We start from the raw sequence: 22,169 nt of genomic DNA, 5'->3' as shown, positions 1-22,169 counted from the left end.
ACTGTCAGAAAGGTGACCTAGAAAAGCTTGAGGTTTCTATTCCAAAGAAGCATGCTCAAGCTCATACTTTGACACATGCTGTCAAGTGAAGCATTTTATTGTCTGCTTTTTTAAACAACTGTTTTCCGTCATCCCAGTGTTGATTGCATTGTGACAGCAGTACGTTATTTCTGGAGCTAATTTAGCATCGCAACAGGCCTCCACTGTTTGGTTGTCGCTACCGACTTCTTAGCAGAAAATTTGGGCCGAGGAGCCAATAGACGTGTGCTTGGTGCGATTAAAGATGCAGAAAAGAAAGAAGAAGCTAAGCCGCCGCTCCTAGACGACTGCTGGAAAAGCGTGTTTGCAGCTTGAATGCTCGGTGCTTGCTTAGCACTTGTGTGATGGCCAGTATGCTTTTCATCCAAGTGACCGTCAACTGCGACAAGCTGAGCCGATTTGGTGGAGGAGGTTGATGAACTTACCGGTCCAGAGGACTTAGCTGAGGACTTGGCAGAGGTCTCTGACTTGCTTTCAAAGTCAGGCTCGGGGATATTAGGAGAATGAGAGTGGGCAGATCTTTGTTTGAGTTTTTTGGTCATTTCAAACTTTGACGGCGGTGCGGGTTTGGCACTGGGGCTTTTAGCCTCTGGAACTGCTTCATAGTGGAAGAGTGATGAATCCAAATAATGCGGCTGATGTTTCATGACATCTAAAGTGTTGAGATGTTTTGGGCTTGATTTGGTTATTACTGTGGTTTTTGTTGGTTGTGTTTTTTTCACTGCTGGTGGAGTATAAAAAGGGGAGTGAAGCGGATTGTATGATAAAGGTGGTGGTGCACGAATATTGGATGAATATCTCCAGGAGTTGGGTAATGACATTGTTGGAGAGGTGCATCTAGCCTGGTTTGATGTTGGATTGCCAACTACAAACTTCTCCATTCTGGATGGTCTTTTGGAAGATGACTCTATGCCTTCATCCGTAATGGTGCGATCAAAACCTCCACCAATGACTTGACCTTTTGGAGGAGGCAGTGGCATTTTTGATGTGAATGGTTTCATTGGTTTTGGTGGACAAGAGGCAACAGAACTTGGAACACTCTCTTGCTTACTTCGCACAGTTGACTGTAAGTGAAATGGGCTGAAAGAAGGAGAGTGTGTCTGCATACTCACAGCAGTTCTTGGTAGTGGTTTGCTCCTGCTGGTCGTGGTTGGCTGAATATGAGGCTTAAAAGAGGAGCTGACCGATACCCGGCCAATGGCAGGTGTTTGAATAGTTGCCTGTGCTTGATCTGCCTCCGAGCAGTTGGCCAACTTTTGAGGTTGAGAGCAGTGCTGGTCCAAGTAACAGTGCTGTTGCTGGGGCCCCGAACGATACTTGGCTTGTGAAATTGAACTCCTTGGAGGAAGACAGGGTTCACTCGGAGGGCCTCTTATCCATGGCGGACTTTTTGGATTGATAGCAGGCTTTGGTGCAACCGGGGGTGGATTCTTGAGTTTAATTGCTCTGGGTTGCATGAAGTTACATGCTTCCGCACCCAGACTAAAACAGTCTTCCTCTGACTCCATATATGCTTTGTTTTCCCGAGAATCTGATCCTTGTTTTTTGGTTGTCTGATGCTGTTTGTTAGAGCTTTTACGCCTTGACTCTGGCAGACTGCAAGCCCTTATTGCAGGTATAGCTATTCGCTCGTCTCTGGAGGCTATGATGTCTGCAGTCGGGGACCAAACATGTGGGTTTGAGATGATAGGAACATGTACTTTAAATGTTGATTCAGTTGATGGATTTTTTCTCACTGGAACAGCAGGGCCAGCAGACATCCTGTTATAAGCTGGACCAGGTTCAACTCCTAAAAAAGGCTTCGCTGTCCTGTTTGAAACCAAAGATCTTTGCTGATTCATCTGATGAATGTGTCTATCCATGTAGCTGACCGGTTCAGAATGATCAGACATTTTCTTCAAGTTGTATATATTCTTTGCTACTGGGAATCCAGGTTCTGACGGCGCTTTCAAATATAATCCTTTATTATGACGTTCTTGCTCTGAAACAACTTCTTCCATGCGTTTACGGCGGTGCGCAAACATCAAGACTCCCTTTCCTGTTGTCCCAGATAACACTTCCATTTTTTCAACACTTCCCCAATTCACACTTAAATCATGTTGCCTGTGATATACGGCGTATTCTTCTCCAAAGTCAGAATCGTCAGTTTTGACAAAGTCAAACTCAGCCTCCTGGATATCACCTGCTTTTTCTTCCAATTGTTCTTGACTGTCAAACTTACTGTCACCAGTCCCATAACTTACAAGTGTATACTTCTTCACCCTTTGCTGACGTTTTTTAAACAAAAGGGCTCCCTTATTTTGAGGGTTGTGTGCCTCAGTTAGAAGGCGAGCAATTCGCTGACATTTGGACTTGTTCTCCTTAACCTGCCTTTGTGATTGGCTTTCATCTTGACCAAGCCCTAATGCAAAGATAGGGAAAGAGAATAAACATGTCAATAAAAAAAAAAAAATCAATGATTTAGTCAACACTTGGGTTTCTGAATATCCCACCTCACTTTCAGGTTAAAGCCATCCTTGTTACAGTTGTCACTGTTAAATGGATAAAGCAAACTAATAGGAAGTCATTGACGGGTCCTAAAGCTCCCAATGCAAAAGCAAGCGCTCTAATAAAAGCATCATATTCACTTACTGCTAACTTAGGGAGGGAGTCAAAGTTAGGAACCCACTTTGGACAAAGGATCAAATGACAGACTGGGCTGACACATGCTAGTGTCTATCAAATAAGGTTATGACGCCGTATCGTATTGTAATATTTTATTCTGATCTTTCTCTGAATAATAAAGCCATGGGATTTTTTCAGCAATTCTCCTTTAAAAAAATCTGCATTTTGCACTTTGCAAACATACTGTTTTATCTGAGCCAATTATGACATTTAAAATCAAAAGAATGTCATGACTTGACATTATTCAATTTATGTACATACAGTACATGCATACCTCAACTTTACATCTTTTCCTACCAAAGCCATCCAAAAATAGCAGGGTTAGACAGGTTAGTGTAAAATGTCGATACTTTACTTACGTGTATACCTTCCCTGGTGACTGTCCTGTTTGCAGAGACCTGTGTCAAAGCCTGGATTTCGCCTCTCTGCCTGCTCAGCACCCTGATCTGAGATTCCAAAGATGAGTGTGGCAGGAGCTACTTCGCTGCTCCCTCCTTCTTCTGAAGATCCAACCCTCCTGTTTCCAGTCCCTTGGCCCTGCCTATAACTGGCCCCCAGGGGCTCAGTGTTCAGGGTCATTTCAGGAGCATGTCCAAGGGAGGAGGAAGATGAATGTGTAAGCGGCCTTGGCATTTGCCCACTCTCAGGGTCTTGGCCCTTTGATTTTGAGAACCGTGAGGTTGGTAGGGTTTTGTTGTGTGCAGTCTTTCCCGGGTCATAAGAGTAAATGTCCACTTCTTGGGATGAACCTTCCTCCTCACCACCACTCAGGTCATTCAAAGACTGTTCCTTACAGACCAGTTTTGACTCTAGTGATTTTAGACCTTTTTGGTACTCCACATCACACTTACAGAAAGAATAGGGCTGTGTGTCCAAGCTTCTTTCTCCATCACTATACTCAACTTCATCATCGGATTCGTCCGGGGATTCAAGGAAACCACAATCTCTGGAACCATCAGAACCTGACCAGGGAGCTGAAGGTTCAATGTTCTCTGGGTCCTCGGTTTCTGCGTCCATTTCTGATTCACTTACAAAATGTTGAGCGTCGCAAACGATACCTTAAATAGAAAGAAAAAGAGCTGTTTCAGTCGCATTTATGTTTTCATTGCAAAGATTAGCTTATGTAAGCATAGGCGGTTGTTTGACTTTTGGGGCAGGGGGGTCACAACATGTTGACGACCCCTAAACGCATAAAAACGCAGTGTCAGCAATAAAATTAACTTACATGAATATTTATAATAATAAGTTGGCAATGAGCGTTTTTTGTTTCCCATCATTCTTGAGGGGAATTCTAAATCAGGCTGCTTAGGCAGTACTTTTCACCAAGATCGTCAACCATTGAATATGGTATGCCCGCCGGTGTCGTACCAATGTGGTTACCCAAGTCAAAAATTGCATCCCCTGGGCGGAGCCATGTGGAGGTAGATTTGTGTCTTTATTATTCAATCAAAAAAAAAGTTGCTTCAATAAAAAAAAGTTGCTTCAATCAAAATATATAATTTCAATTTTAAAAAAGTTGCTTCAACCCAAAAAAAATATCTGAAACTCAAAAAAAATGCACGTGAAAGCTATTTTTCTTTGATTGAATTTTGGGGGGATTGAAGCAACTTTTTTGATTGAAGTAATGTTTATTTGAGTTTGGGCCACATTTTGGCTAGGACGTTTTTGTCTTTATTATTCAATCAAAAAATAAGTTGTTTAAAAAAAATTTATATTTTCAAAAGGAAAAATCACTTCAATCAAAAAAAAAATAAAAATTTAAATCATAGAAAACATTTTTGAATGCGAAAAAAATACTTGAAATTGAAAAATTTGCATTTGAACACTTAATTTTTCATTTTAAAAAAAATTATTTGATTGAAGCAATCCTTTTCGTGTTTGGGCCATATTATGATTAGGACATTTGTGTCTAAATCATTCAATCCCAAAAAAAGTTGCTTCAATCAAAAAAATATTTTCAATGAAAGAAAAATATTATTTGAAAAATAAAAATGCCCTTTCCCAATTTTTTTTTTTTGGGGGGGGGAATTATATACAAAGCAAATGACCGTCTAAGGTGCTAGTCACATGATCTGTTCGAATTATAAAAATATATTTTTTTGTTCATTTCATTCATTTTTGTTGGAGTTATATTGCTTTACAACTTTATACAGTGCCTTGCAAAAGTATTCGACCCCCTTGAACCTTGCAACCTTTCGCCACATTTCAGGCTTCAAACATAAAGATATAAAATTTTAATTTTTTGTCAAGAATCAACAACAAGTGGGACACAATCGTGAAGTGGAACAAAATTTATTGGATAATTTAAACTTTTTTAACAAATAAAAAACTGAAAAGTGGGGCGTGCAATATTATTCGGCCCCCTTGCGTTAATACTTTGTAGCGCCACCTTTTGCTCCAATTACAGCTGCAAGTCGCTTGGGGTATGTTTCTATCAGTTTTGCACATCGAGAGACTGACATTCTTGCCCATTCTTCCTTGCAAAACAGCTCGAGCTCAGTGAGGTTGGATGGAGAGTGTTTGTGAACAGCAGTCTTCAGCTCTTTCCACTGATTCTCGATTGGATTCAGGTCTAGACTTTGACTTGGCCATTCTAACACCTGGATACATTTATTTTTGAACCATTCCATTGTAGATTTGGCTTTATGTTTTGGATCATTGTCCTGTTGGAAGATAAATCTCCGTCCCAGTCTCAGGTCTTGTGCAGATACCAACAGGTTTTCTTCCAGAATGTTCCTGTATTTGGCTGCATCCATCTTCCCGTCAATTTTAACCATCTTCCCTGTCCCTGCTGAAGAAAAGCAGGCCCAAACCATGATGCTGCCACCACCATGTTTGACAGTGGGGATGGTGTGTTCAGGGTGATGAGCTGTGTTGCTTTTACGCCAAACATATCGTTTTGCATTGTGGCCAAAAAGTTAAATTTTGGTTTCATCTGACCAGAGCACCTTCTTCCACATGTTTGGTGTGTCTCCCAGGTGGCTTGTGGCAAACTTTAAACGAGACTTTTTATGGATATCTTTGAGAAATGGCTTTCTTCTTGCCACTCTTCCATAAAGGCCAGATTTGTGCAGTGTACGACTGATTGTTGTCCTATGGACAGACTCTCCCACCTCAGCTGTAGATCTCTGCAGTTCATCCAGAGTGATCATGGGCCTCTTGGCTGCATCTCTGATCAGTTTTCTCCTTGTTTGAGAAGAAAGTTTGGAAGGACGGCCGGGTCTTGGTAGATTTGCAGTGGTCTGATGCTCCTTCCATTTCAATATGATGGCTTGCACAGTGCTCCTTGAGATGTTTATAGCTTGGGAAATCTTTTTGTATCCAAATCCGGCTTTAAACTTCTCCACAACAGTATCTCGGACCTGCCTGGTGTGTTCCTTGGTTTTCATAATGCTCTCTGCACTTTAAACAGAACCCTAAGACTATCACAGAGCAGGTGCATTTATACGGAGACTTGATTACACACAGGTGGATTCTATTTATCATCATCGGTCATTTAGGACAACATTGGATCATTCAGAGATCCTCACTGAACTTCTGGAGTGAGTTTGTTGCACTGAAAGTAAAGGGGCCGAATAATATTGCACGCCCCACTTTTCAGTTTTTTATTTGTTAAAAAAGTTTAAATTATCCAATAAATGTTGTTTCACATCACGATTGTGTCCCACTTGTTGTTGATTCTTGACAAAAAAATTAAATTTCATATCTTTATGTTTGAAGCCTGAAATGTGGCGAAAGGTTGCAAGATTCAAGGGGGCCGAATACTTTTGCAAGGCACTGTATATATATTAGGGGTGTAAAATGATTAAAAATTTTAATCGAGTTAATTACAGCTTTTAATTAATTAATCGTAATTAATCACAATCGCAATTCAAACCATCTATAAAATATGCCATATTTTTCTGTAAAATTATTGTTCGAATGGAAAGATAAGACACAAAATGGATATATCCATTCAACATACGGTACATAAGTACTGTATTTCTTTATTATTACAATAAATCAACAAGATGGCATTACCATTATTAACATTCTGTTAAAGCGATCCATGGATAGAAAGACTTGTAGTTCTTAAAAGATAACTGTTAGTACAAGTTATAGAAATTTTATATTAAAACCCCTCTTCATGTTTTCGTTTTAATAAAATTTGTAAAATTTTCAATCAAAAATAAACTAGTAGCCTGCCATTGTTGATGTCAATAATTACTTACACAATGCTCATGGTTGCTGAAGCCTATAAAATCAGTCGCACCCAAGCTCCAGCAGAGGGAGCCAAAACTCCGAAAAACACAAGTACACGTTTCACTGTGCTGTCAATGTAATCTCTCTGAGCAGGGTATTTGTGCGTTAATTGCGTCAAATATTTTAACCTGATTAATTACAAAAAAAATAATTAACGCCCGTTAACACGATAATTTTGACAGCCCAAATATATATATATAGGAAGGTCAATTTCATGCAATGACACATTTCGGCCACCGGGGGGGCCTGGTCCCCCCCCCCCCCCCCCTTAAAATCCGCTTATGTATTTAAGGAGTAGATTTCCAGCTAGGTAATATTTTAGTCAGAGGTCTTATAGGGAGCGCAACTTTGCTTTTGCCATTTCACTCAAGCTCTAAATGGAATGGTATGTAATATCATGAGGAAACAGTGTTCCCGTCCAAGAGCAGAAGAAAAACAATTGGGTGGATGCTCTCCAACTTCTGCTGTTTATAAAGGGAGGGTTGATGTCACCTTAATGAGCACTGCAGCAACATTTCCATTTATGACCTAAAGACATTACTTGTTTAATGTTAAGGAGATGGTAAAGCCCAGCTACTAAAGCCATTGTTTATTATTCAGTGGGTTAATATTTTTTTTTAGCTGAATTAAAAAAATAAATAGATAAAACTGTCACAAAGACCTTGGTTTGGCATACAGGAGTAAGCCTTTACGAGACCATTTTAACATGCCTGTTTGTAGCTAGTTCCACAAGGTGGTGGCATAGTGGTTATATTTGGGGGACAAACCTGATACACATAGATTCAAATATAAAATGGTGAACATACAGTAGTTGGAATCAGCTATTATTCTTGGAAAATCATAAAATCTTTAACAGTGTTTATTGCTTTCCTAAGGTTATATTCTGTCCTGAAATTTAGCCAAAGGCACTCAAGTAATTTGTACATGGGATTGGCAGACTCGGGTGAGGAGTGTTCAAAATTGTTTGACTATTAAAGTGCCTGTGACAGCATTAAAAAATCATCTTAAAAAGCATTATTATGTGAATAAGAATCATATTTTGAGATGATTCGACTATATACAACAATTTGGCAAAGCGCAGGTGACGAGAAATTAGTCTTTTAATCTGCCGTTTAGCCCTGCCTGTCATTATAGCGCTCTAGCGTTCCCAGCTGAAGTATGATGTCGGCAGGGTCACGATTTCATCTGATTTAAGAATTCAGCCCATTGAGGGGGAATTATTCAGAATGAGGAAAATGCGACAAACAGAGCAGCAAAATGCCATTGTTTCAATCTCTCCAATATTTTTACAGGATATTCATTTTATCCAAGTATTTTTCCTCAATTGCTAAATAAATGGTATGGTCATGATAAATAACAGTCATGTGCTAAATTGAATATGAAATATTAAAAATGTATTTATTCAGTACGACATGGCAAAATTACTCCATAATGGTCAAAACTGTCGACTTCTTGCCCCTCCCGATCGATATTTTATGCCACCGGAGTTAGTCCGGCTTTTGTCATTTCCCTGCCCCGGCTTCGGAGAGCGTAAACAAACCAGGAGGCCCCCGGTTCATCTCACATGGCAGCTGGGTGCGGTTGTCGATTGTCTTTGCTGATCAGCAACCCCCCCGGTGGCGAACAAGTTACAGCTCATCGTTCCCCTGCTGCGGGCAGGAGAGCTCGTTCGCCGGGGAAGCAGCTGGAGAATGACCGCCGGACAAACCGGCCGACGTTGGAGGAGCGCGTAGCTGCTCGAGCCCAACCCAAGGATAGTGGTCTATTTCCAGCCACGCGAACAGGACGATATGGAGAACCGCACGAGCATTAGCCGAGTATAGCGCTCACACGAAGAGGACCGAGAGAGGTGTACGACAAGCCGCCGATCATCGGCCGAGTGGCATTCTCGGTGGACAAGGAGCATTGTGAGCCACAAAATGCAAGCCACCTCTGTGTTAAAATGTCTGCCATGATCCCAGTATTTGACGTAATACAAAACACGACGTAACCCTAACCCTGACCCTTTACTCACTTCCTCGTATGTCCAACAGTCCCACAGTTGTCGGGTTATCGGGTAACCCTAACCCTAACGGGAACTTTTTAAAACCCAAAAAGGCTCACACGCCTCTCCCTGGTGCGGCAACAAAACCCTGCAGCACATTTGGTTGGCGTGATGCGAAAAATATACGAATTAATCTGCAAAATCAGTTGAATCTGCAGTCAGTCTGCATGCAATGCTGTATTGTGAGATCCTGACCCGGGTGACGTCACATTCGCATTCCTCCTCAATACAGGAAGTTGTTCAATTTCATGGCGCAGGATTCGAAAAAATGAGTATATACAATAAATTGATCGCTTCCACTCACATCCAATCGGTCCATTTCATTCAGGAGCATAAAGTACCGCGTGAAATATGAAATAAACATGCTTTTTGCTGTCATAGGCACTTTAAATTCAATTTGCTTAATAAATTTTCACTGTAAACTACATGGCAACACAATTTGTTAAACTGAATCAGAATTTCACTTTGTGTATTGCATACATTATTGCATCGCATGTTGGGACAATATATACATTGCTTCAGACTACAACATTAATGTTTGTTCCAGCTTATGCCTTCTCTCGCCCCCTCTTCACTTTTGGTTCCACTTCATTTTACCACTTAAGACTTAGTGCAGCAAGAATTTCTGCTTCCTAGTAAGGCATTACTTTTGCTACGGTTGCCCATCTCCATGGCAACAGGAAGTTGATATTCTAGAAAAAATGAGTGATGTGGGTATGACCCCCCTTTAGGATTGACCTCGAGCAGATTAGATCTTTCCATAGTAATACCTCAACAAGGAGGTAATGATTTTAGTGATGTCAAAATGTGTAGCAGGATGACCTAAACCTCATGGTCGACCGACATAAACCAGACTCTATGAAATTATGGGTTACCTATAAAGAAGCTTGGTCAAAGTTAACATTTTTGTTTTCCTCGTTATAAGATCAAAAGAAGCTAATAACACTCGTACAGATTTCTCTTTAAACACGTACAGTAGCAGCATGTTTTTCTCTTAATTTTACATTTTATTACACCAAACAATATGTTTGAAAAATGTTTTATTTACAAATAACATTGCTCTAATGTCATGCTGCAAGGCATTAGATAGCAGCAACCAAATTATAAAAGAAATTCAAGTACTGTATATACTGTATGCATATGCAATGCATACATACTAGCAGTAGCACAGTTGTGAAAAATTGTTACTTACAATTATTCCGAGCTCAATGTGCGTCCCTGAAATGGCTACTCTCTTTAGTTGATAACAGCTTTTTATACTCTTAATCTCCTTGTTTGGAAAACCATTGATGGAAAATAGAATCCAAGCACAGACAAGAAAACAGAGAATTGAAGAAGTTTGGGTCACCTACCAACTGGCTGGAGTGACTTTGCTACTCTATTTAAAGAGTGAGAAAAGGTGTTGAAGCTCCCTTGGACACAGTTGAGTTAGCATCTCACATGGCTCCAGTAAGGACGAGTCATGTCCTTGACATTAGCATAAATAGACTTCTTTCAAATTGGGCCTTCATATTCCAATGAAATACTTTTTGTAGAGGTACTTAAGGCTGTGCGTAAATTCAGCTCTACAGTAATCACTTTTCGGCAAGATGTCCCAATATGGGCATAAGTCTAATCTGGTTCATTTTAATTAACTGGATTTTCTTATTATTGCAGTTGAAATGTGTAATATGAATGGAAAATGGGCAAATATCAGAACAGTAGTGTAGCTTTTCCATTTATCGTAAACCATCCATGCATGTTTCAGATTATTATGTACAGGTCAGATAACAGTCATGTTTGCCTTCACCTACCATCATTAAAATAGAAAATGCTTGGAGGTTAAACACAAAAATTATAATACTGTATGCGTGTTGCGTATGTAGCAGAAATTTTGACTTTTGGGGCAAGGGGGGCACAACATGTTGATGACCCCGAAACGCAGTGTCAGCAAAAAGATTAATTTACAAGAATATTTATAATAATAAGTTGAAAATTGGCGTTTTTTTTTTTGTTTCCCATCATTGTTGAGGGGAATTCTAAATCAGGCTGCTTAGGCAATACTTTTCGCCAAGATCGTCATCCATTGAATATGGTACGCCCGCCAGTGTCGTGCCAATGGAGTTACCCCAGTCAAAAATTGTATCCCCTGGGCGGAGCCATATGGAGGCAGATTTGTGTCTTTATTATTCCATCAAAAAAAGTTCAATAAAAAAAAAAAAGCTGCTTCAATCAAAATATATATTTTCAACCAAAAAAAGGACCTTCAATAAAATTTTTTTTTTTTTTTAATGTGTTTGAATCCAAAAATAAATTTGAAACTTGCATGTGAAAGCTATTTTTCTTTGAATTGTTATTATTTATTTATTTATTTATTTATTGGGGATTGTATTTTGGGGGACTTTTTTGATTGGAGTAATGGTGATTTGTGTATGGGCAACATTTTGGCTAGGACATTTTTGCCTTTATTATTCAATCAAAAAATAAGTTGCTTCAAAAAAACATTTATTTTCGAAAAGAAAAATCACTTCTGTTAGGTTTTGTGTTTGGTTTCTCCTTGTGTGACTTGTCCCTGTGATTACCCATTGCTCTCACCTGTGTGTGTTTTCCCAGTGTATCCTGCAATCTGCATCCACCTGTGTTACCCAGCTGTTCCTCGTCTCGTTACCCCTTGTCTGCGTATATAATGACCCAGTTTCTTGCCACTCCTTGTTGCGTCATTGTCTATGTCAATGTCTGTCTATGCGAACGTCAATTTCAAGTCCGGTCAACGCCCTCGTGTACCAGTCCCTCTGTTTAAGTAAGTTTTGGTTTGAACCTTGCCGTTTGATCCATAGTCTTTTTGTTTGTACTTTGTGATTTTTGTTAGCTATTATTAAAACGTTTTTTGAGTTCACTGCCACCTGCCTCGCTGCCTTTTTCGTTTTCCCTGCATTTGGGTCCACACAACCTGCCTGCCTGCCCGCTCATTCCTGACAACTTCAATCAAAAAAAAAAAAAAAAAAAAAGCAAAATTTCAATCATAGAAAAAGTTTTTGAATGGGAAAAAGTCTTTGAGATTGAAAAATTTGCATTTGCACACTTAATTTTTCATTGAAAAAGTTTTCTTTGATTGAAGCAATCCTTTTTGTGTTTGGGCCATATCATGAATTGGATATTTGTGTTTAAATCATTCAATCCCCAAAAAAAAAGTTGCTTCAATCAAAAAAATATATATATATTTTCAATCAACGAAAAAAAAACATTTTTTATTTTGTTTTTTGTGTGTGAAAATTATATGCAAAGCAAATGACAGTCTAAAGTGTTTGAAAAATAATTTTGACCCATTATAAAAATATATATTTATGTTCATTTCATTCATTATTGTTGTAGTTTTTTTGCTTTACAACTTTTATATATATAGGAAAGTCAATTACATGCAACAACACTTTTTGGCCACCGGGGGGGACTGCCCCCCCCCCCTTAAAATCCGCTTATGTATGCCACCCATGATTTTGCTTTAAATTATGTAAAAAAGTTGAACCAGTACTTCAACCATTTTATAAGTGGTGCTGAAGATGAATCAATCATAATTGCTACGGCAGACGATTCGTTTTTTTGTGCAAAGAAACTGTGATTTGTTGTTGTCATTCATGAAAATTGATAATAAAATATAACATATGTATATTTTACATGCAATATTTTCTATTGGTGTGAAGCTCTTGGTTTCTTTTTTGTTAAAAAAAAAAAAAAAATCTATTCCTTATTACATAAGATGATGGACACACAACACACCATTGAAAATAAACTTCTTAAAATATAAACCGGAAAACAATTATTTATATAGAATTATTCCAATGTAACGTAAATAGGGTCCCAAATGATCCCATTCAGTCGTATTATTCACTGAAATAATTTGGTGGCTTGAGAGTTAAGGGAATTTGTAATTATTAACAAAGCAATGATAAAGCTTACCTTGCTCAGGGCTGAGCGCACTTTACTTCCATCTATGTTGGAAGCTCATCTCAGTGACTCCAGAAACAAATCAAAATGAAATTTGACAACATACTCACAGAAATTGGCGGGGTTGGAAAATTCCAAATTAAGTTAATCTTGATCCAGGTCCTTTCTCGAGTCACGCTACCTTGTCACTTCCTGCTGAATAACTTCATGGCTGCGGTTCCCTTTCACTACTGCAACATCAGCGCACTGGATAACTACAGCATCTCCTCAAATTTAAGCTTGGAGCAGAAGATGGCTGTTGCTATTCCGACAGAGTTGGATGGGACTCTGAGCTCCTGTCTAATGTTTTCCAAGCCTCGACATCCGCATCTTTTGAACAGCAGTGAGGAGCCATCTATTGTTCAGTGTCAAAATGGATGGGTGTATGACAAACAAGATTTTCAATCAACGTTGGCAACAGAAGTAAGTTAGTTTTTCTTTCGTTTTGTAATCCACTCTCCATAGCTACAAGTCACAGCTCATGTAATTTCAAGGCCGTTATGATTTTGAGTAAATCTAAAACCTCATCACACATTATAAAACTAACTGGACCCTGACTAGCAGTCTCACATCACATTTCTATTATATTTATATTTAACTATATCTGTTCATGGGACAACACTGAAGATATGACTTTTAGACACATTGAAAAGTAGTCAGTGTACAGCTTATATAACAGCGTAAATTTATTCTTCCCTCAAAATAACTCAAAATACAGCCATTAATGTCTAAACCACTGGCAACAAAAGTGAGTACACCCCTAAGTGAAAATGCCTGAATTGAGCTCAGTCAGTCTTTTTCCTTAGTGTCACGTGACTCACTAATGTTACATAATCTTAGGTGTGAATAGGTTGCACTCGTGTTAAATTTGGTATAACAGATCTTACACACTCACACTGAAAGTTCAATGTGGCATCTCATGGCAAACAACTTTCTGAAAACCTGAAAAACAGAATTTTCTAAATAAACATGGACTATGCTCGAAGAACATTGCCAAGACTTGGATAACACACTTCAACCATGTGCACATTTCCATTTTGACCTAATTTATGCATGAAACAGTTCAAATAATTGGAAGCTGAGTAGAGTGCTTCTTTAAGAGAGCAACTGCTATTTCAACACAAGGGGTAGAGCAACATGTAAACAGATAATATAAAATACTCACAGGTATGCATGTGCCGGTATGAGATTCTGACGGTATGATAACCTTCAGCCAAAATTTCACGGTTTCACGGTATGGCAATTACATCTCTAAAATTTGCTACTTAAAAAAAAAATCAATTGAACAGGATTTTTATTTTTCATATGTTTTGAAAAATAAAAATCCTGTTCAATGGATGGAGCAAATTGGAACATATTCATAATGTTAAATTAAAATTAAAAAAATAAAAAGTATTCTAAATAAAATTAAAACATAGGCAGTCCATCAGGTGAGCCTAAACCCACAGCCACAGTTCAACATTATTACCATCAGAACAAAAATAATTGAATTATTTTCCATAAAAAGCACATGTGTATGACTCGTACCATCCTTACATTATACACACACACTCTTTCTCAACACACACACTTGCCAGAGAGAAAAAAATACCACGTTTTACCACCACTAGACACACTAAACATGCTGGAGTTAACTCTCGTAGCTGGTGAGAAACATTAATGACAGTGTTTGTTAACCTTTAAGTTTGTATAAATGTGAAATCATATGTATTGCCTCCTTGGCAGCCACCCACCGCAAACATGTTTTACATGTCAGTTGGCTCTCTTCCTCTAAGCCACGGCCGTCTGTAACTTTTCTGTAGCCGCAGTATTCCCATACCAGCAATTTTATTTTCTTCGATGGGGGGAAAAAGTTCAAGAGTTTCACCTTCTTCAGCCATCGTGTAGCACAGCTGACTCACTGACAGTGAGCAACAACCGTTGGAGGAGGGTTGAGCCTTGCAGCTGCAAGTGAGGGATTTCTCCCTGCCTTTTTGGGACATAAAAAATAGCTAATACCTTAAGGACGGTATGACGGAATATTTTTTGCGGTTTTGAAACCGTGACTTTTTCATACCACGGTATACCTTGAAACTGGTCCTGGAACTGGCACATGTCTATTCACAGGTATTCTTTATCCCCTCTTTAAAAAATGACAAATATTTCAGCAACTTACTGAGTCGAAGAAAATAAAGTCCATTTTTTGTGTCATGACTGTTTCATTCAGTACAACATCCTGGTGGCCGTTGCGTGTAATTTGGTTTACCGCAAAAAAAAAAAAAAAAAAACCTGATCCACAATTGCTTTCATGTATTTCTGAAATTTAAAGGACTAATTCCTGCTCAAAGGGGAAAAGGAACAAAACAAATTTGGCTGCGTTGTAGCTGCTTCGGATAATTAATGGCCATTTGATGTAATGTTGAAAGATTAAATATACGTGATAAAGATATTGTGCATATTTAAATAAAATGTAACATTTTTGTTTCTTCACAGTGGGATCTTGTGTGCAGCAGGAAAGGTATGAACAAGGCAACGGCCACCATCTTCTTCATTGGTGTCATGTGCGGAGCCCCTTTATTTGGATATCTTAGTGACCGGTACATTGAACTATTTCTTGTGTTACATGGAATGTATTGTTGTACTCCAGTAAAAAGCATCCTTCTTTTCTGTGAGCAGGTTTGGCAGGCGGCGGATGCTGTTGGTGTCCTATTTGTCAACAATGACGTTTGCCGTGCTAAGTGCGTTCTCCACATCCTATGTAATGTTTGGAGTAATGCGTTTTTTTACCGGGATGTCCCTATCTGGAATAAGTATCATCTCCATTGTTCTAAGTACTCTCAGTCATATTTTTTATATTTCACCACATTGGCTTTCTACCAAGTCTTACACAGTTCTCTCCTCAGATTTAGAGTGGTTGGGTGTGGAACAGAGGACTCTCTTTGGTATCATCTTCAGTTTTGATTGGACACTCGGAAACTGCGTTTTGGTTGGAATTGCATACATGGTAAACGAGTGGAGGCTCCTCATTCTAGCTGTAACTTCACCCCTAATACTGTCCCTGGTTGCTTGGAGGTATTAAAGGTGCAGAGCTTCCAATGAGCATGCAGTTATTTTGGATTTGATACAATATATCTATGTTCAGGTGGCTTCCAGAGTCTGGGAGGTGGCTCATGGCTAAAGGGAAGGTGAACGAGGCCCATTATTACATCAATCAATGTGCAAAAATGAACAACAGATACACGTACATGGCCTCCATCACGCCAATGGTACATTTCGACATTTTTTCCTATGGTTCAGTCAGTGTTGAGGTCACCCTGAAGCAAATGTTTACGTCTTTGCTTTGCAGTCATTACTGGAATCTGTTGAAACTGAAACCAATGACAAGAAGTACACTTTTCTTGATCTTTTCAAAACAACAAACATACGAAAAATTGCCATATGCTCTGGCATTGTATGGTAAGTTATGAAGTTTAAAAGAAAATTTTATTGGTAAAATTTTCCACATGGTACTTTGTCACTGAGCAATTCATTGATGAAGCAGATATAATGGAATACTGTTGTTTTATTTTTGCTGAAGCTCAAAGGTTGCACCTTGTTGAAGTATTAAGACGGTTAGTTTTAGGTTTCTGGAAAAATAAGTTAAATAGTATGTTTATGTAGATTTCTGTACTCTGGACAGTTCAAGCCTCCAGCTAGTCATTGTCTGATTTACCACTCAAATGTCAAACTGTTTATCTAATAAATACTGGATATGAAAGTGTGAATTTAAAAGGCAGAAAATTATAAAACTTAATGTGTTCACGTTTTATTGTGGAATAATTCTGTTTGTTTGTTTTTTTCTCAGGTTCGGTGTTGCATTTACCTACTATGGAATAAGTCTGAATATCAGTGGGTTTGGGTTAAACCTGTACCTCACTCAATTTATATTTGCATCAACGGAACTGCCAATGAAGATTGCCCTTTATTTCTTAATGGAAAAAATTGGGAGAAAAGTTTCTCAGGCAGGGACCTTGCTCTCGACTGGGCTCTTCCTATTCATCAACATGTTTGTCTCAAAAGGTAGTTAAATACAGGAAAGGCTTACATTACATACAGTATACAATCTGATCAAATGTTTAAACATCCTTTAGAAAAGTGGATCATTCGTACAATTTTTGGAGTCCTAGGTAAAGCTGTGTCTGAAGCATCGTTTACAGTCATATTCTTCTACACAATTGAGTTATATCCTACAGTTATACGGTTAGTCAGTAACAGTCTTAAGTCAACTACTTTTAATATTCCAATCCGGTTGTGCATTACATGAAACTTTTTTTTCATCCAGACAGAATGGTGTAGGTTACACATCCTTTGTGGCACGGCTGGCCGTTTCTATATCTCCATTGATTGTTCTTCTTGAGGATATGTGGCCTCTCCTACCCTCTATGACTTACTGCGGAATGGCAGTTGTGTCTGGTTTAGTGGCATTACTCCTGCCTGAAACCCGAAATACAAAAATGCCTGAGTTCATTGAGGATATTGACAAACCAAGGTAAAGTGGTGACACCTGTTTTGGCATTTCTGCACCTTTTTCACTGCATGGTTCTTACAGTAGCTTATCTTTAGCTTCACTCACTACCAACAGTTTCTCATTGGCAAGCCAAAGTACTATTTCTAGTCAGCTGGGGTTCCTACCATGTTAAAATGATACCACCCGGGATGAAATAAACCAGTCCTGATTGATTGTTGGTGAAGCAAATTTTTCAAATAATGTTTCTTACATAGTTCATTGACAGTATGTCAATATTTAAAACAACAATTCTAAAACCAGCTCGTATGTGAAGTGCAGTTTTTGTTTTGTTTTTTTAAGAAAACATGTATCCATCACGTCATGAGGGAATTGTGTCGTGTTTTTTTCTGTTTTATTTTGAAGGCTTCACCCTCCTTGTGTCTGTACACTTGCCCTTCCTCTTGTCACCTAATCACCTATTGTTTCCACCTGTTGCCCATTACCTCTTGTTATCTGGGTCGACCCAGATAGTGTTATTCTGGGGGTTTTTTGTTTTTTTTTTGAATGGGATTTCTTCGGCGCGCCGCACAGCCCGAACTGTTTGACCGATCAGCACCGTTCGTATATCGAAACGACTGGAATTTTCCAGCGATGCAGGGATTTTTTTGAACGAACCCGAAAAATATTGCGTTCGCCCATAAACACGAATTTTTCACCAATTTCTCAAAAAAAAACCAACAAAAAAAAAAGATTTTTAAATGTATCTAGTCCTACAATTTTTGACCAAATCACATAATTTGGACATCCAAAATTCCGGGACAGTGAGGGGCATAAAAGTTGTATACAGAATTTGGAAAAAAAAATTACGGTTCCCCGGGAATTTGCCAAAAACTTTCCCATTCATTTTAAATAGGATGCAACGTTCAAATTTCCCATTCAATTCCAATGTAATTTCCAGTGGAATTTACAATGCATTGATGCCATTGACGGTCATTTATGTCGAATCTATTGATGCCAATGTACTTGGATTCCATTGACGCCTATGTACTGTATGTCGATGCCACTGACGGCTGTGGTCCTCCAAATTTCCCATTCATTTCCAATGGCATTAATTATGCATTGAGGCCAATTTAGACAGAGGCCATTGACGGCGATGTATGTCATTTCTATTGATGCCAATGTACAGTACTTGGATTCCATTGACGCATATGGATTTCAATGCCATTGACGGCCATGGACGTCCAAATTTTTTCCCATTGATTTTCAAAGGCAAAAAAAAACAATGTCCCCAAATCAAAAGGAAATGACCAGATGTCAATAGGATGTGTCTCCCAAATGTCCCCGATTCCACTGAAGCTTATGGAGGGTGATGCTATTGACAGCCATTGATGTCCAAATTTCCCATTCATTTCCATTAACATTTACTTTTTTTAATGCCATTGACAGGCATGTTTGTCCATTCTCTTGATGCCAACGTGCTTGGATTTCATTGACGCCTACGTAAATCGATGCCATTGACAGCCATGGACCCATTCATTTTCAATGGCAAAAAAAAAACAATGTCCCCAAATCAACATGAAATGACCAGGAAACACCCCCCAAATGTACCCAAATGACCTGATAAGACTAGGACACACCCTCCAAATGTCCCCAAATGACAAGATATGACTAGGCCACGCTCCCCAAATGTTCCCAAATGACCTGATATGACCAGGCCACGCCCCCAAAATCTCCCCAAATGACCTGATATGACCAGACCACGCCCTCCAAATGCCCCCAAATCAACAGGAAGTGACCTGATATTGTTCCCGAAATTTCCCAAACCTACCAGGGTGGGGCCAGGATCTGTATCTCCACACAGCAAAGACCCGGAGTAATTTCTCCAGAAGTGTATAAATAGTCTGCATCTCCCTTGTCTTGTGCCAAATTGTCTTACTAACCATGTGATCACATCAGCCTAGTTTTTGAGCAATCATAGTTGTCTAGATATTATCCTCCATTTGGAGCGCTTTGTGTTTGAAATTTTTTATCTTAGTTGTCTTGGCTTTTTCCTCCGTTTGGAGTGTTTTATGTTTGCACTTTTCCTCATCCCCTCATGCCAGTGGAAGAACCTTTGTTTTCTTAATAAAGTTTTTGTAGCCAGTACTCCACAGCTGAGTCCACCTCGTCAACTCGGCCTGACAGTATTCAATAGTTTATTTTAAAAAATTGACATGATAGAGAAAACTTGGAACATTTTTAGATTCTGCACCCAAAAATTTGTTTAAAAAACTGTCATACCTGAAACAACATTGTGTTGCCTAGTGTGCTACACATTCTCCACAAATGACTATTGTCTTTCTTAATTATTATTTGTCTACATGTTACATTCCGATTGCCTTCTTCACTGTTTCATGAGTTTAATAGTTTACTCCTATAAAATTTTAAAGTGGACAAAACAACTGTCCCAAACATTCTCAGGTAGAGCCAAGTTACAATGAGCTACAGTAAGTACAGTGCAGTGGAAAATGTGTCTAAACATTTAATGTGTATACAGTCATGTGAAAAAATTAGGACACTCTGTTGTCTAACATATTTGGTCATATCAATATTTTAATATCAATTTTAACAATCTTGAGAGATTCAAGTAATAGAACCAAACATATAAAACTGAAAAAAAAAGATATATTTTTTTATAACTTTCTGTAAAATGTAATTTTAAATAAATGCAATTTCGTTTGAGGAATAAATTAGGACACCCCCACATTTAATCCCACTTAAAATGGCTAAAATCGCCCACAGGGGTATCACATCAGATGCACATGATTAGAACATCAATAGTGTTTTGAAGGAGAACTTCCTTTTTTAAACATCACATTTAGTTTGATGTGCCCCTGAGTATTGAAGTGAGAGAAAACACCATGGTGAGATCAAAGGAGCTGTCTTAGGCCTTCAAAAAGAAGATTGTAGTCGCTTATGAGTCTGGTAAGGGATTTCAAAAGAATATAAAATCAGCCAAATTCACTGTCCGGAAAATAGTCTACAAGTGAAGGACATTCAAAACAACAGCCAACATGCCTAGGTATGCCCTAAAATGTCATCACGGGACCTACAGTAGGCTTTTTGCTACTGTTCAGAAAGAGACTTCACAAGTTTAAACTTGGAGGTGCGCAAGGAGGAAACCTTTGCTCTCCAAGAAGAACATGAAGGCCAGACTGAAGTTTGCCAGAGTCAATGTAAACAAAGACCAGGACTTCTGAAATAATGTTCTTTGGACAGATGAATCTAAAATTGAATTATTTGGACACCAGCACAGAAAACATGTTTGGCGTAAACCCAATGCAGCATTCAGTAAAAAGAACCTCATACCAACCGTGAAGCATGGAGGTGGAAGTGTCATGGTTTGGGGATTCTTTGCTACAACAGGACCTGGCCAGCTGACCATCATAGAATCCACCATGAATTCACCACTTCATTTCGTGTATCAGAGGGTGCTTCAGGAACATGTAAAATCTGTGAAAAAATTAAAGCTGAAGCGAAACTGGACCCTGCAACATGATAATGACCCAAAACAACAATGACAGTAAATCCACCAAGGACTGGCTGAAAAGGACGAAATGAGTCCTGAAATGGCCAAGTCAAAGCCCAGATCTTAATCCCATTGAGATGCTGTGGGGTGACTTGAAACGGGCTGTACATGCAAGAAGCCCCTCAAACAGCTCACAGCTGAAAGTATTCTGTGTTGAGGAGTGGGGGCAAACTTTCTTCAGACCGATGTCAAAGACTGGTAGATAGCTACAAAAAGCGTCTCACTGAAGTTATTTCAGCCAAAGGGGGAGACACTAGCTATTAGGTTGTAGGGTGTCCTAACTTTTTCCTCAGTTTGAATATGCATTTTTGTTTATATATTTGGTTTAATGAGTAAAACAATGTTAATTTTTGTTGTTTACCTGCAATTAAATCCCTTTCTTTTCCAGAGATAAAGAAAAACAAGATCAGATATTGATATGTGAACATTTCTTAATAAAGAACTGGATATTTCATGGGGTGTCCTAATTTTTTCACATGACTGTATACATATATGTATTTTTGTGAACAAAATATTTCATGCATGAAACAACTAATCTACATCCTATGTACTACATTACAGGGAAAAAATAACTGCGGCTAAGACCATCTAATGAAGAATGAAATTGTGTACAGCCTGTTCAAGTTTTTTTCAGTCTGCCCAGGAAAGGAAACAACTCTGGAACTGCAAAAGTACTTGGCAATAAAGTTTGAAAACTCAAGAACTTACTCTTCATTTGACTGGAACTAGAGGCGACAATAACCTATGTTATGCAAATGTGTGGAAATGATTACAAATGAGGATTAGACATTGGAAGAGTTATGTCAGGGGCATTTTTAAAAATTTGGTTTGGAAATATGGAAATAAGTTGGAAGAATGTGTGTGTAATTATAAAAGATTTATGTATTGACCTATTCAACTTTCAAAGGTGGCTGATGTATTGTTGTACAGCAGAGACCCTGTGAGGGGGATTAAAGAAGTACTGTATTATTTGACCTGATATTATAATTTTTTTGTCATTGCTGTTTCTGGCTGCAACGCTCCAATTGGAAGAATGACAATTTAAAGTGAACCTCACATGCATGTTTTTGGAATGTGGGAGGAAAAAGACAAAAATAAAAAAGAAACTGGGAAGAACATACACATAAACTCAACCTTTGAGATTTTGTTTGTTTGTTTTCATTTGATTTGAACTCTGAACCTTGCAA

At 38.6% G+C, this 22,169-nt stretch overlaps 2 protein-coding genes across 4 annotated transcripts in view; one reads left to right on the top strand and one right to left on the bottom strand.

The window, feature by feature from the left end:
* The window catches only part of synpo2b (synaptopodin 2b), a 20,394-nt gene extending 7,267 nt beyond the window's left edge, over positions 1-13,127 (bottom strand). Inside the window, exons 1-3 of one of the 3 annotated variants that reach the window (XM_057842524.1) lie at positions 13,021-13,127; positions 3,063-3,761; positions 465-2,440 (exon numbers count right to left, since the gene is read on the bottom strand). In XM_057842524.1, the coding sequence (XP_057698507.1) occupies positions 465-2,440; positions 3,063-3,720 (2,634 nt within the window). In that variant the 5' untranslated portion in view covers positions 3,721-3,761; positions 13,021-13,127. The other 2 variants (XM_057842523.1, XM_057842521.1) reach the window with 2 other exon arrangements.
* Positions 12,995-22,169, top strand: LOC130919894 (solute carrier family 22 member 7-like). Its single transcript, XM_057842525.1, has 10 exons — positions 12,995-13,372; positions 15,422-15,525; positions 15,605-15,759; positions 15,832-16,000; positions 16,071-16,194; positions 16,275-16,384; positions 16,773-16,987; positions 17,059-17,167; positions 17,250-17,456; positions 21,544-22,169. The coding sequence occupies exons 1-10, from the start codon at positions 12,998-13,000 to the stop codon at positions 21,572-21,574; spliced, it is 1,599 nt and encodes a 532-aa protein (XP_057698508.1). The 5' UTR covers positions 12,995-12,997; the 3' UTR covers positions 21,575-22,169.

The sequence above is a fragment of the Corythoichthys intestinalis genome, chromosome 8 (genome assembly GCF_030265065.1).
Source record: "Corythoichthys intestinalis isolate RoL2023-P3 chromosome 8, ASM3026506v1, whole genome shotgun sequence".
Lineage (NCBI taxonomy): Eukaryota > Metazoa > Chordata > Actinopteri > Syngnathiformes > Syngnathidae > Corythoichthys > Corythoichthys intestinalis.
The sequence above is the reverse complement of the archived record's forward strand: the minus strand, read 5'-3'. Positions and strand labels throughout refer to the sequence as shown.

Coding starts and splice junctions, on each gene's coding strand:
- LOC130919894 (XM_057842525.1), top strand. CDS start 12,998: ATGAAATTTGACAACATACTCACAGAAATTGGCGGGGTTGGAAAATTC. Junction 16,195..16,274: donor TGGCCTCCATCACGCCAATG/GTACATTTCGAC, acceptor TTTGCTTTGCAG/TCATTACTGGAATCTGTTGA. Junction 16,385..16,772: donor ATATGCTCTGGCATTGTATG/GTAAGTTATGAA, acceptor TTTTTTTCTCAG/GTTCGGTGTTGCATTTACCT.